The sequence below is a fragment of the Anser cygnoides genome, chromosome 1 (assembly GCF_040182565.1).
Source record: "Anser cygnoides isolate HZ-2024a breed goose chromosome 1, Taihu_goose_T2T_genome, whole genome shotgun sequence".
In the NCBI taxonomy this organism is placed as follows: Eukaryota; Metazoa; Chordata; class Aves; order Anseriformes; family Anatidae; genus Anser; species Anser cygnoides.
The window spans coordinates 38,907,261-38,921,456 of NC_089873.1; the positions used below are offsets into that span (position 1 = coordinate 38,907,261).

Here is a 14,196-nt window from a genome sequence, read left to right on the forward strand (position 1 = left end):
ACTGTAGTTTGTCAGCATAGTACTGATGAGTTCATAAGAAAAATGCAAGGTTGAAGTCTTGTCCAGATGGCATTTTCACTTTCCTCTGGAGACTATAAAATATGGTGATTTATCAAAATTCGGTATTTGTCTCTCCTAAATCAGTGTTTTTGAGGCATAATTTCAATAGGGATGTTTCTAGCCAACAAATTAATAAACCCCCAGAAATTTCAGGAGATGTTTTGTTTACAGAACCTCTTAAGAAATGTTTCTTTAGCCATGCCTTTGTAAAAGGCTTTGTTCTCTTAACCCAAGAAGAAATTATAGATACTACAACTCCGGTCACTGGCACAAATACTTGCACAGGATATTTTTAAGTATCTGGGAGCCAGCAGAGGAATACCAGTTGGAATTAATTCCTGAGGAACTTGTCATACAAACCTTTCTATATTTTGTTGGTGTGGCCAGGTAACAGATTTATTTGTGTGTGGAGAAACCAAGAGGACCAGGCTTGGCTGTGATCGCACACATCTGCTGTACCAGACACGGACGTCGTACCCAGAGCCTTGGCAGTGGATTTTTTATGTCTTTTAATGTGAAAACAAAATTTTATTAGGTGGAAGAGTGCAGGGCCGTCTCCCACGTCTAACTCTGCTCCCTTTTGAGGGGTGATGTGGGTGGTGCCATGGCACAAGTCGGGGAGGGGCTGTGACGCTCAAAGGACACCAGAAGCTGAATTTAAAGTTTTTGGTACTTAATTTAATTTGAATTTAAAGTTTTTACCCTGTTCAAGAGCTGACCTCCAGGAACTCGACGACATTTTTTAAACTGGGGCGACCACAAACTGCTTTGGGGCAGGGTCAAGTTTGCCTAGAAAAACGCTTTTATAGAAATACAACTGAAATGCGAACGGAAGCCGCGGCTCTTGGCAGGCAGGTTTGCAAGGCGCAGCGAGAGAGACCCGGCGCTAATTACAAACGGTTAATGAGCCCCCCGCTGAGGCGCGGACTACATCTCCCGGCGTGCCACACGGCGCCTGCCCGGGACGCCATTTCCTGCGGGCGGCCCGGGCGCGGCGGGGCTGTGCGGCGTGGTGCGATCGCTCTGCGGCGGGGACCGGCGGCGCCATGGTGAGCGGCGGCCAAGGGGACGGGGCCCGGGGCCCGGGGCCCGGGGGGGGGGGAGGGCGGGGAGGGAGGGAACGGCGGGGAGGGAACGGCGGGGGCGGCCTCGTGCCCTGCCCGCGCCGCGGGGGGAGCGGGGGCGGCGCCGTCGCCGCCTCGGGCATGGAAGGTTCCAGAGCGCGGCCGTTGGGGGGGGCGGCTCCTGGCAGGGGGCTGCCCGGGGGGGGCTGTGGGGGTGTTCGCAGACCGCCGGGTGCCGTCCTGCTCAGGGCGATCAGGGGGAGCCTGGATGGTCTGCAGAGGGCCCCGCCAGCCTCAGCCATCCTGCGGCTCTGTGAGGAACCACGGGGGGCTGGTCCCGGCTCGTTCAGGGCCTTGGGTTCCTTGCGAATGCCAGTCTGTGCTCTGAAACCACGTGTTTGTGCCTCCGATAATGTGATTTGTAAGGAAACGCCTGAAAAACAAAAAAGGCCTAACGCAAATATTCAAGTACTAAAATCCTAAATCCTCGTTGTGCTCAGTAACCAGATTTATCGGGTTCCGCTGGCCATCAGCACAGACACCGCCACAAAGCAAGGTGCTCACCACGGTCTGTCAGGCCTGGAGATGTAGCTACCAGACTACACGGCGCACAGTCATGCGGTAGATTACAGTCTGCCTTACAATCTCTCTGTTACGTGAACAGCTTTTTTAAGAAAAAGTCAAGCTTTGTTTGCCTCAGGTAGATTTTTCCAGCACTGTTCACCTTGAATACACTTTTTATCAAAACCAAATGGGGTATGAAAATAAATCATTTCAGTAATACAGACATTGTTTAGGTTGTTAGTGCCAGCTATTTGCTTTTAAAATGAAGTGATTTATAAGAAGTATTCTGATGCTGTTTTAGGCATCCATTTCCCTTGCACCCGTGAACATTTTCAAGGCAGGTGCCGATGAAGAAAAAGCAGAAACAGCTCGGCTGGTGAGTTTACTCTCTAAGAAATTGGTGATGCCCTGGGCAATTAAATTTTGTGTGTTCTTTTGTTAAATGTTTTTCTGTTAAGTGTACTTTCAGTTCATATTGATGTAGAGCTTCCTTTGTCTCTTAGTGTTTTGTCCTGTTGCATGTCTCTGAACAGAAGATAGGAAAACTGTTCTGTCTATACAGACAGAGTAGCTGTATCTTAGCTCAGAAGGTTCATATTTGTTGGAAGGCTTTTTGTTTAGCCACGAGACATGGTTTTATGGTTACTGTGAAAATTAAGTGTATTTGAGCGGATTACCAAAATACAGCACTCCAGAAACTTGGAATCAGACTCTTGGAGCGTGGCTGTGGAAGGGCTGGGTTAAGATCTCACATCTTTACTGTGTGAGTGCCTGAGCATGGCACAGGCTGCCCAGAGAGGCTGTGGAGTCTCCTCCTTGGAGACCTTCAAAAGCCGCCTGGACGTGGCCCTGGGCAGCCTGCTCTGGGTGGCCCTGCTTGGGCAGGGGTTGGGCCTGGTGGGCTCCTGAGGCCCTGCCAGCCTCAGCCACTCTGGGATTCTGTGATTCCCCTTTGGAAGATACGGCCCAGCATTTACTACTTATCTTAAAGTAGAAACGAATCATTTTCTAATGTGTATTTGCTTTCATTTCAGTCATCCTTTGTTGGTGCAATTGCTATTGGTGACCTAGTCAAGAGCACTCTGGGGCCTAAAGGCATGGTAAGATAGCTGCAAGTTCTCAGTGGTCATATTTGTTAATTTAATTTTAATAGTTATAGTACGTTTTCAAACACTGTTCTGTGTCTTGCATCATGTAGGACAAGATTCTGCTAAGTACTGGGAGAGATAGCACGGTGACAGTGACCAATGATGGTGCAACCATCCTGAAAGCTATTGGAGTTGACAACCCAGCTGCCAAGGTCTTGGTTGGTGAGTTTTTAACAGCTTGTCATTGTTGCACTCGGAGTTTTTTCATTTGCAGCTTTATTGTATAGTTCTTACTTATTTGTAGAAAAGTATTCTTCACATAGTGTGCAAAATTGAGGGGAAGGTTAGAAAAAGTCCTGAAATAAGGAGACCAAGGTGTTGAAAGAGTTGTGGAACTCTGTGAAAAATAAATTTGAGGTATGTGCTGCTCTCACAAACTATTTTGATGTCTCCTTATCTACCCTCAACCCTTGCTTGTCCCTGGTGTCAAAAGGGATGAAAGACAGCTGTGGCTGTCTGTCTTGAGAATCACAGAACGGTTTGGGTGGGAAGGGACCCTAAAGCCCACCCAGCTCCAACCCCCTGCCATGGGCAGGGACACCTCCCACCAGACCAGGTTGCCCAAAGCCCCATCCAGCCTGGCCTTGAGCACCTCCAGGGATGGGGCACACACAGCTGCTCTGGGCAGCCTGTGCCAGGGCCTCACCACCCTCTGAGTGAAGAATTTCTTCCTTATATCTAATCTAAACCTACCCTCTTTTAGTTCAAAGCCCTTCCCCCTTGTCCTATCACTACACCCCCTGACAAAGAGTCCCTCCCCAGCTTTCTTACCGGCTCTCTTTAGGTACTGGAAGGCCTCTGTAAGGTCTCCCTGGAGCCTTCCCTTTTCCAGTCCTCAGGCATGGGGAGAGAGGGGGATAGCTCTTGTCCATTGACAGGCTGGTACTGGTGTCTGTTGTAAATGAAGATAAGGAATTTCATGGATGCTGAATCTGATTTCATCTCAGGTTTTTCTGTGACTTATAGTTTGACAACTTCTTTGTCAAGGAGCAAGGTTCTTTTTTTTTTTTTTGTTCCGTAAACTAATGTGAGATAAAAACACTTGCACTTTATAGCAGTTAGAGCATGGTATTTTGAATCAAAACATTAATACAATGGCTTCCTCTTTCAGATATGTCAAAGGTTCAAGATGATGAAGTTGGTGATGGAACTACGTCTGTCACAGTGTTGGCAGCTGAATTACTGAGGGTGATGTATTAAATTTTTTCAAATGTTTTTATATTTGACAGTGTAGTCCTGTGACTACACTATCCTGAAACGTCGAAGTGTTGTTCTGTCCCAGGTCATTTTCTGGATTTTGCACTAAGCAGGATATAGCACTGCTTAATTGTGAGGTTCAGGCCTTTTTCACAACATTAAGGGGAAAAAAAGGCATGTTAAATTCTGCTGTTGTGTGCACAAGACTTGAATTCATAATGTTCCTTTAAACACCGCGTACCGAAGACTGCCAAACTCTAAATTGGAAATTACTATGAAAGAGAGATGTCAGAAGTGAGGAACTCAGCAAAGCTGTGCCAGTGAATCTAATGATCAGAGTTGCTGGATTTGAGATCGAGAAATCTGAGAAATTATCCCATCAGCTTACCAAGTTCCTCACAAAACTTTTGGAGAAAAAAAAAATTTGAAGATCTTTTGTTTGTTCGTTTTTTTCCCCACAACTACACCTTAACTTGCAGTTGTAGGTGAATGGGAAACTGATCTCAAACGTGAAGTGAGAATTCACTTTAAGTATGTGTCTGGTTACTGTTCATACTGGAGCTAAGATTTTTTTATTAATCAATATTTCTAGAAGGTATTCCAAAGGCAGATCATGTTCGCCTAGACTGGAGGGGAAAAAAAAGTGCCAGTATGGTGGCTAGAATAATCTCCCTTTCTTAGGTCTTCACTTTAATTTGATTGTTACAACTCTTGTGCTTTTGGTGGCGTTCAGAATTTTCTGATTGCTTGTAAGTGCCTTTCCTAGTTAATGTGAATGTGCTGTGGAAGAAAGCTAATTATTTATTTTATTTTAAATAGGAGGCAGAATTGCTGATTTCTAGGAAGATTCATCCTCAGACCATCATTGCAGGTTGGAGAGCAGCCACAAAAGCTTCAAGAGAGGCACTTTTGAAAGCAGCTGTGGATCATGGGTTAGTAACGTACATTGGCAGTAACTCTTTATAAACCATACGAGGTTAAAGCTCACTGGAGAGAATTATGTAGCATTGGAAAATTCTTTGCGGTCTTTTAAGCTGAATATGTGAATTTAACAGTTACTGAAAAGAAGACTACTTTTGAGTTGGATGAAGTACAGAAGCTGTATAAAATTATTTAAAATTGCTTGCAACATGCAGAATCAGAAAATAAGCAGTAATTTTCTTCTTAGGACAAAAATCGGAGCTGTTATTTCTGATTTCATACTCTGATTTTAAATATGTCTATTTTCTGTGTGTGACAGCATAGACTTTTTCAAAGCTGAATGGAAAGGTTTTGTTCTTAAAACAGTTGATCTAAACTACTTTGTAGTAAAATTGCACATCACAGAGTACTAGTTCAGTAGTGTAGTGCAAATGGTAGAAGGTACTATGAAACGGTATTTTTTTAAAGCCTTAGTGTGGCAGAGAAGCAGCATCAATATCTAGTTACATAACCTAGTCTCAAGAAGCAGTTCCCTGGTATCTGAACGAGTTGTGCAATTTCTCATTCTGCCAGGCAAAAGTGTAGATTAAATGTTTTGCTATATTTCATAGCCAAAAATCTTAGAGATACCATCTTGACATACCAAGTTGGTGATAGAATGCCTGCTATTGTGGTATTTGACCAGAATGGCAAAAAGTGGGTATGTCATTGTAAGACAATTGATTTTGTTCATTGTTGGTTGTCCTTAATTTCACAAAATATTATCTCAACAAAAATGAGGTTAAAATCAGCTTCATACTTTACCTGTGGCTTCTTCAACTTCTGTATGAGTATGGATCTTATTTCTTCTTAGTGTTTTGAGATAGGCATATTTGTGTGCCTTTGTGTCATTTAGGAAAAATGCGAATGTCAGAATGTCATCCCTTTAGCACATAAATATGTATGGTGTCTCGCACCCAGGAAATAAACCTCTTCTCACAAGGAACCCCTAATCTAACCGGGGTTTCAATAGAAAGTTGTTTCTTGGGACACTGGAGGAATTCTGTCATTTCCTCAGAACGGAACATAGTACAGATCTGGTACAGATACACGTGGGTTAGGAAGAGCAGGGAGAGACTCTCAGTGTTAGGTGAGTGATAATGAAGGCTCTCAGACACAGACCTGCCCATATAACTGTACTGGCTTTATTGCAGCGATGATGAAGCGAAGTTCCGTGAAGACTTGATGAACATTGCGGGAACGACTCTATCATCAAAGTTACTTACTCATCATAAAGATCACTTTGTCAAGCTGGCTGTAGAAGCTGTTCTTAGGTTGAAAGGTTCTGGTAATCTGGAGGCTATCCACGTCATTAAGAAACTTGGTGGAAGTTTGGCTGATTCTTACTTAGATGAAGGTAAGTCTTTGTATATTGGCTGGAAGTGTGCTTAAGAAATGAAATTGTTAAAAGTCATACATCTCTATACAAATTTGTTCTAGAAAACTTTGTTGTAACTAAATTGAATAATAATATTACTAATTATTTTGCAATAATTTAAATGAACTGTTCTCCTTTTTTAATATGAAGTCTTAAAAATCTTTTTCTTACTATACAGGGTTTTTGCTTGATAAGAAGATCGGTGTAAACCAGCCAAAAAGAATTGAAAATGCAAAGATTCTTATTGCAAATACTGGCATGGATACAGATAAGATTAAAGTATGTGACAGAACTGCTGTTCTGAAACAATATTTTCCATACATAGAATTCATTTTTTTAACTGAATTTGTTTTCTTTGGTTTAGATTTTTGGCTCTCGCGTCAGAGTGGACTCTACAGCAAAGGTAGCAGAAATAGAACAGGCAGAGAAAGAAAAAATGAAGGAGAAAGTAGAGCGTATTCTTAAGCATGGAATAAACTGCTTTATTAACAGGTATGTTTCCTTGGAAGAGGGCTAGAATTTAGAATGCAGTCACAGAGTAGCAAGATTTTAATACCGTATATGTGTGAAGAAGGTTATTCCTAAAATTAGGTGATCTTACCCAATACTTAATTAATTGAGTCACTTCAGTGACACCAGAATTTTCACGTTCCCTCAAGTGTGGTGCAGTGTCATCCCTCCCCTCTGCTGCTTTTTTATTTTTTTTTAAGGCGGAAGTGTTATTTCATAAGGGATCCATGTTTAAATCCAGTGAGCATCACAATCTAAATTACATGTTTTTGATAGCAGTGCACTTCTCTTTTAAACTGTCACGATGCAAAGCATTGATATGTTTAATAATGTGAGAAGTGCTTCTGCCTTTCAGTAATTCTCATTTGAGTGGTTCTGTAGTCTGCTAGGAAGCTGGTTAACCAGCACCGCATCAAAGGATAGGAATATAAGAGTTGCACTGGTTACATCAGTAGCAAAAATTTACACTTAAGGGGTACTGCACATCTTAAAACTCCAAAATCGGCGTTAATTTTAAGAACTAGTATGGATTTATAAATCTCAGTCTCTTCATCTGTCGTGTTTCATGTACATGATGTTGTAGTGTAGACACAGTGAGCAAGGAGATGCTTGACAGGATGCTATATGGATCTAAAGTAGGAAGAATCTTCTCTGTACGTAGTCAGCAATGCCAGCTGTCCCTTTTGAAGGTAGATTAGGAGCGTCTTTTTTTGACAGACATGGTGTGTCCCAGCTTCTGCTAAATTTCTGCAACACCCAGTCTCTAATTTGGAGGGGAAAAATAGTTTGGTCATTGACCCTGCTTTGAGGGGAGTGGAATACATGCAAACAAAGAGGCACATGCTCTTGTCTGTGGCCTGTTCTCTATGGCCATTCATTGTTCCCACAAAGTTGTATCCTGTTTGGATTTTATGTTGGTAAGGAATTAAAGAAGTTACTTTACACCTTGTAGTACGCTCTGCTAGGATAGGCAACTAAGTGGCTGGCGGGCACTTAGGATCAAAGAACTCAGAATTTAAAGCATTGATAGTGTGTCTTCGGGGCAGTGTATTTCGAAGCTACAGGACATTGAAATTTTTTGTAGCTTATGTTTTCGTGTCACTGCTGTTGGTTTGCTTCTGTGTGGGTGTAACTTTCTTCACGTGGCTGGTGCCTCACAAACAGAGTGTTTGGGCAGCTTGCAGAAAACTATGTCCATACTACTGAGAATCAGGTGTCCTTTGTTATTCTGGTAACAGAGGTTTTAAAGTCTTTTTAAAGGTTTGTTCTTTTGGCAATGTGAGGATGTGACTTTGTTTTAATTGCAGGCAGTTGATCTACAACTACCCCGAGCAGCTCTTTGGGGCCGCTGGCGTCATGGCAATTGAGCATGCGGACTTCGCTGGTGTGGAGCGCCTGGCTCTTGTTACAGGTTTGTGGAGTACCTTACTGGGTGCAGCTCGGAGGGTCACGTTATTTATTTGGCCTTCGGTAAATATTAATGGTTGATCACCTAGGTTTTACTTCCTTTTTACTATTAAGCTGATCTGTGAATGGGAGAAGTACTTAGCATAAGCTTTATTTTACAGAACTTAGTACAAACATATATGGAGGATTCTATGAAATTTACTGTAACTAACTTGGAAATTAAGTTGCTGATTTAACTGCTATATAACTGTTAGTATTCTTTCAGGAGCAGGTATAACTTGGTTTCTATCATCAGTGTATTATACTTGTAAAATGTTCGTTTTGATTCTGAATCCTCCCTGTGCAATGATTTAAACATGTTTTATTCAGCAGCTGTGAATAAAGTAACATCTTACTAACTGGAAAGTATAGGTTAGCCAGTTAGTATTTTTCTTTCATGTTTTAACAGTACTTTATGATTAAGTCCCTGCTTGATAAACTTTTGAAATGTTTGTTTTCTGGGGAAAAGATAAAAGTTAGCCATAGAAAGTGTAGGATGATAAACCAACAAATTCATTTCTACTATCTTCTTATAAAGGGCTGTTGTTTGATTGTAGTAACAGAGAAGACTAAGGAGTTATCCTCTGTTAGAATTGCGGGCCTGAGTCATCAACTTGAGGCGGACCTCAAATAACATAAGCATCTTGGACATTTTTAGTAGTGGTCAGTGTAAATGTGACTTTAGGAACTAATCAAAATGAAACAGCTTCTGGAATGCTACAGATGATCCTCATTGCCTAAATTCCAGTTAGAGGTAGTTAGCTGGAATATATTAAAAAGAACTAATTATGGTAGTGATCAGTAGAATGGAGTTTGCTTTGCAGGGAGAACGGAAAAGATACTGACTAGTTCAGGCTAGCAAAACTAAAGTTGCAGTTTTGTGCAGCCGTCTGTAGGTACATTGACACCAGCAGACACTTCAGTGAGAGAAACACTGCTTATGTTCTGGAACAAATTCAAAACAAATTTTATAGGTAGAGCAAGTGGATTGTATTGGACCACAGTGGATCAAACAGAATAGCTGAAAAAACGTGACAAGCTCGTAGTAAGGACAAACTCAGCTGCAAATCTGATCTTTTCTTGTAGAGCTACAGCTAAAGCAATGCTATTAAGCTAATATGGATTAATAGAGCATCCATGGGGAATGAATACATGTAAATGGTTTTCTAATGGGAATAGCAAAGTACTAGAACAGTGTTTCATTCCAGGACATTCTGCTCTTCATAATGTCTGTTTCATTTATGATATGGGAGTTTATGAATGGTGCACAGCATGGCTGCCGTGACATGCTGCTAGACTCATGATTTGGGAGAGTGATGGCCAGTCATTTTCAGCTGCGTAATCAGGAAGGCAGGATTAATGCTAGCACAAGTTTCAAAACAACAAATTTTGATTAAGTAGTTTATGAACATTTAATGAGTTAAATAGTTTTAAAAGTTTAAACAGATATACATTGTAATACTGTCACAACAACATGTATTCTCTTATCTGGGCAGAACTCAAAAGCATTACAGCTACTGCAGTTCTTGTGACATAAAACAAAACATTGGTGGTTTAAGAACTTGTCAACATCAGTAGGAAGTTGACATGCTTTGGTGTTGGAAAAATTTGATTTATCACTATTGTTCCCTTTATTTTTGTGCAATTACAATGACTTTTTTTTTCTTAATTTAGCCCTTGCTTCAAAAGGTGTTTTCATTTTGACACTTCAATAATCTCACACTTGTAGGTGGTGAAATTGCATCAACCTTTGATCACCCTGAGCTGGTAAAACTAGGAAGTTGCAAGCTTATCGAAGAAGTCATGATTGGAGAAGATAAACTCATTCATTTCTCTGGTGTGGCAATGGGTGAGTGTTTTACCAGGAATGGCACGTTGTAACATTTGTGTTAATGCTTTGCTAACGCTGTTCAGTTACCAGGATGGCATAGGTAATTTGTAATGATTCAGGTAGCCATTTTTTGGAAAGCCTTGCTCTTCAGTGAAACACTAATCCTTCAAAGATACGTGTTCATTGTTGAAATTGTTCATTTACATAATGTTAAACATTTGCATAAACACTTGCAAGGATGGGACCCAAAATTTCTGCTTTGTGTGATTGATGAGAAAAGTAGCAATCTGTCATGCTTTGAGAACTTGATAGCTTGTTCTAATAAGTGCAGATAGTGTAAATGTCTCAAAACTACAGCTTGGAAAAAAAATCATTTTCTACTCAATTAAATAAGGTATCTTACAGCAGTTCACTGATAAAAGCAATGGCGTAGTGTACGTTGTTTCATTCTACCTGTGTCTACCTGTGAAATGTCATCACGCTTCCTGCTTCCTCCTCCACAAACTGATCTCTTTATGTAAAACTTGTCTGCAGTGATAGCAAACCTGTTACAAATGCCTTGTGACCGCCTCTTGTTGTGTCATGTTAACAATCTTGGTCTGGCTCTTATTTTGGTTTGTTTGTTTGTTTAAAATCTTGTGTTTAAACTTTTTCAGGTGAAGCTTGCACCATAGTTCTGCGTGGAGCAACACAGCAGATTCTAGATGAAGCAGAGAGGTCTTTGCACGATGCTCTCTGTGTTCTTGCCCAGACCGTGAAGGACACTAGAACTGTTTATGGTGGAGGTGAGTGTTAGATTCTTTATAATGTGGCCATAAGAGACATTGTGTTACTATTCAACTCATAAAACACCTGTTTGTCTTCAATGAATAGGTTGTTCAGAGATGCTGATGGCTAACGCTGTTGCAGAACTTGCCATCAGAACACCTGGCAAAGAATCTGTTGCAATGGAGTCCTTTGCTAAGGCTTTGCGAATGGTAAGTTTATTTAGTCAGATTGCTGGACTAATACATGCAAAATTTCAAGAGCCAGTTGCTTTACTAACTTCTGATATCAGATGGTTGCTTCTCTCTCTCCAACTTTAGGTTTTCTAAAACTAAAGAAGTGAAATTTAGCAATGTGCCTTGGATGAATGATGGGGAAAAAAGTTACTGTTTTCTATTTGAGAAAAAAGTATTGGTATTTTAATAATAGCCTTTCTATAAAAGCCCTTGATTCTATTTAGTTGTATTCATTCTCTAGTACTATCTAGAATTTTCTAGACTTGTATTGGAGGTTTCGTCTTAGCAGAAAATAGAATACCACAAGAAAAGAAGTTTATAGAATATTACTGTGCTAACAACAGACTGTCAATTTGAGGAAAACTGCCTTCCAGCTTCTCTATTTTAAATTAGGGGAAACCGTCCTTAGGAAATTAAAGACTGTAAGAAAACATTTCTCTTAAGAAAATTAAAGAGTGTCGTAAGACTTGGCATTGCCTCTTCAGGCAGCATGTGCAGTTTTTGTTAACAGAACAATCTGGTGGCTAATGCTAACCAGCAAGCTATGGTCTGAAAGTAAATCCTCCAGTTGTAGTCTGAAATGATCAACAGAAACAATTCCTTTCTGTCAGTGTAAAACAAGGTGACAAATCTGCTAACGTGCTCTCCTCTGTTGTCTTACAGGGCCTTAAACAAAAGGGAATAGCATCCTTAGAAGGGTAGTCTGATTGTTTTTTCTGACTTCTGTTCAATGTTAACAGATCATATATCATGTTGTTGATACTTGCTCTTCTTGAAACGGAGTAGTACGATAGCAATATCAAAGTGTGCGTGTGATGCGTAATAGGGATCGGTCTCTGCCTTAATGAACACCAACCTGTGTTTACCCCTTAGATCCCAACGATAATAGCCGATAACGCTGGCTATGACAGCGCAGATCTGGTTGCTCAGCTCAGGGCTGCACACAGTGAAGGGAAGACTACCTATGGACTTGGTAAGGAGTTTGATAATGCTTCTGTTACTGGGTTGCTGTTTGTGGGGGGGGATTAGATTTACAAAGCTTGGTCACATCTGTTTCTCACTAATACATTCAGCTGAAAGAACTGTGGTGATGCCACAGTGTGTGCCTACCATCTGTATTATTTTAAAGTCTATATTACATAGTTGCACTCCTGTGGCTCTCTGAATCTTTTTGGATGAATTGTTTTCTTGGTGACAGAAGCCCCTGTGCATTGAAGTTAATTAAGAGGTACTTACATTTCTACTTGCTTGTGTTGCAGAACAGGGTGATGGATATGATGACTTTTCATGTGCAAAGCAAACAGAAATATAACCATACAATGTAACACTGCTTTATCATTCTATCAGGCTTTTCATGGTAGGGTGAATGTGTTCGTGAAGGGGATAGTTTCCACCCATAAAACCATGTGCCTTAATTGCATTGGGCCTAGTCATATGAAGCTCAAAAAGAAAGGCACGTATTTAAAAAACAAACAAAAAAAAACATTTCAGAGAAGAGTGTTGAAGTTGACATACATAAGGAAACGGTGCTGAGAGTCCCGTTGGGTATCATCTCCTTTTCCCAGTGGAGTTTTCATCATTATTTTTTGTATGTAATTGCAAGATGCTAGGCCTTGAAGTGAAATAATTTTAAAAATATTTCCTCTACTGTTAGTGTGGTTCATTTGAGGAGGTAAACTACCCTATTGTCACCTTCTTGTAATTTCCTTTAAAATAAGCGAGGAGAAAAAAGACTTCCTAATGTATCTCTTCTTAAAGATATGAAAGAGGGTACCATTGGAGACATGGCAGTCTTGGGAGTGACGGAAAGTTTCCAAGTCAAGAGACAAGTTTTGCTGAGTGCAGCTGAAGCAGCAGAAATGATTCTTCGTGTAGATGACATTATTAAAGCAGCACCAAGGTATGGCTACCTGTGTTGGTCAGTTACAATGGCGTAGGGTAATCTCCATCAATGGAAGAGTAACTGCAGAAAAGCCTCGCGATAAAAATATCTTATCTGAAATGAAGACAGACATCTGACATGCTAATATTCATTTTGATGATTTTTTTTGCATTAGTATGACCAGGCCTTTAGAGCCATCAGTGCGCTTACAGTAGCGTGCCTGAGAACTGCCTAGTGAATCTTAAGTCACCAGCTATTCAAGTGACACTTGCAGTACTAAACCATCCGCAAAAGTGGCTGACCAAAATGCAAGGGATTTTTCTTTTGGGGAAATTTGTAGTTAACTGCAGCTGCTTCTGAAGTGGAATCTGCAGCTAGAACAAAAGTGCTTTTGTTATTAAGTATGGGAAGAAATCCCACTTGTTGGCAGATTATCCTGTGTGTGCTCACTACGAGGTAGTTTGCACTGTTTTGTGAATCACTTTCTTACCACGCAAAGCTGGTGTATTATCACAATAGGTAGCGCCATCTCAAAGCTGTGAGATAAAACTAGTATTGAAAGCAAAATATCAACTAAAAATTAAAAATAAAGGCAGGTGGGGGGAAGCTGGTCAACCTCAGTGTTTTCTGAGTGTTATGATTTTTTTTTTCCTCAACAGAAAACGTGTCCCAGACCATCGCCCATGTTAAATTTTCTCCAGTACCTGAGGATGTGTGGACCAGATCTCACCGAGCAGTTTTTTAAGTGATTATTGTGAGGTTATGGAACGGAAGCTTGAGATGAACAGCTCCATCAACGGCAAGAAGTAATTGCCTTCAGTTGATTTTAACTTATTTCAGTTTACATGTGTTGGGGGGAAGATTTACTTGTACAACCCCTGTTCCTTTCCAGCTTCCACCTAAAATACACTGAAATAAATAAAATCATATTCATCACAGTTGCACTTGTCTTTGTGTAGAACCAAGAAGTGCAGTTTCATTAGAGAGGGAGATGCAGTTTGGGGGAGAGAGCAACGTGCTGGGCCAAATAGTCCGTGTGTGTGTCTGTCAGGTACCAGACTCGGGCTGGCTGTCTTTACAAATACGGGTTGTTACAACAGGAGGGCAGCTGGTGAGAGATGCGCCACGCTGCATCACATTCCTTTTCCTCTTCTC

At 41.0% G+C, this 14,196-nt stretch overlaps 1 protein-coding gene across 1 annotated transcript; it reads left to right on the plus strand.

The window, feature by feature from the left end:
* Positions 1 to 955: 955 nt before the first annotated feature.
* CCT2 (chaperonin containing TCP1 subunit 2) lies at positions 956 to 13,979 on the plus strand. Its single transcript, XM_048065383.2, has 16 exons — positions 956 to 1,109; positions 1,990 to 2,064; positions 2,723 to 2,788; positions 2,887 to 2,998; positions 3,948 to 4,024; positions 4,853 to 4,965; positions 6,148 to 6,350; positions 6,550 to 6,650; positions 6,736 to 6,863; positions 8,189 to 8,292; positions 10,057 to 10,176; positions 10,815 to 10,943; positions 11,032 to 11,135; positions 12,033 to 12,132; positions 12,918 to 13,059; positions 13,701 to 13,979. The coding sequence occupies exons 1-16, from the start codon at positions 1,107 to 1,109 to the stop codon at positions 13,729 to 13,731; spliced, it is 1,608 nt and encodes a 535-aa protein (XP_047921340.1). The 5' UTR covers positions 956 to 1,106; the 3' UTR covers positions 13,732 to 13,979.
* The last annotated feature ends 217 nt before the right edge of the window (positions 13,980 to 14,196 follow it).

Coding starts and splice junctions, on each gene's coding strand:
- CCT2 (XM_048065383.2), top strand. Junction 11,136..12,032: donor TTGCTAAGGCTTTGCGAATG/GTAAGTTTATTT, acceptor TTTACCCCTTAG/ATCCCAACGATAATAGCCGA. Junction 12,133..12,917: donor GAAGACTACCTATGGACTTG/GTAAGGAGTTTG, acceptor CTCTTCTTAAAG/ATATGAAAGAGGGTACCATT.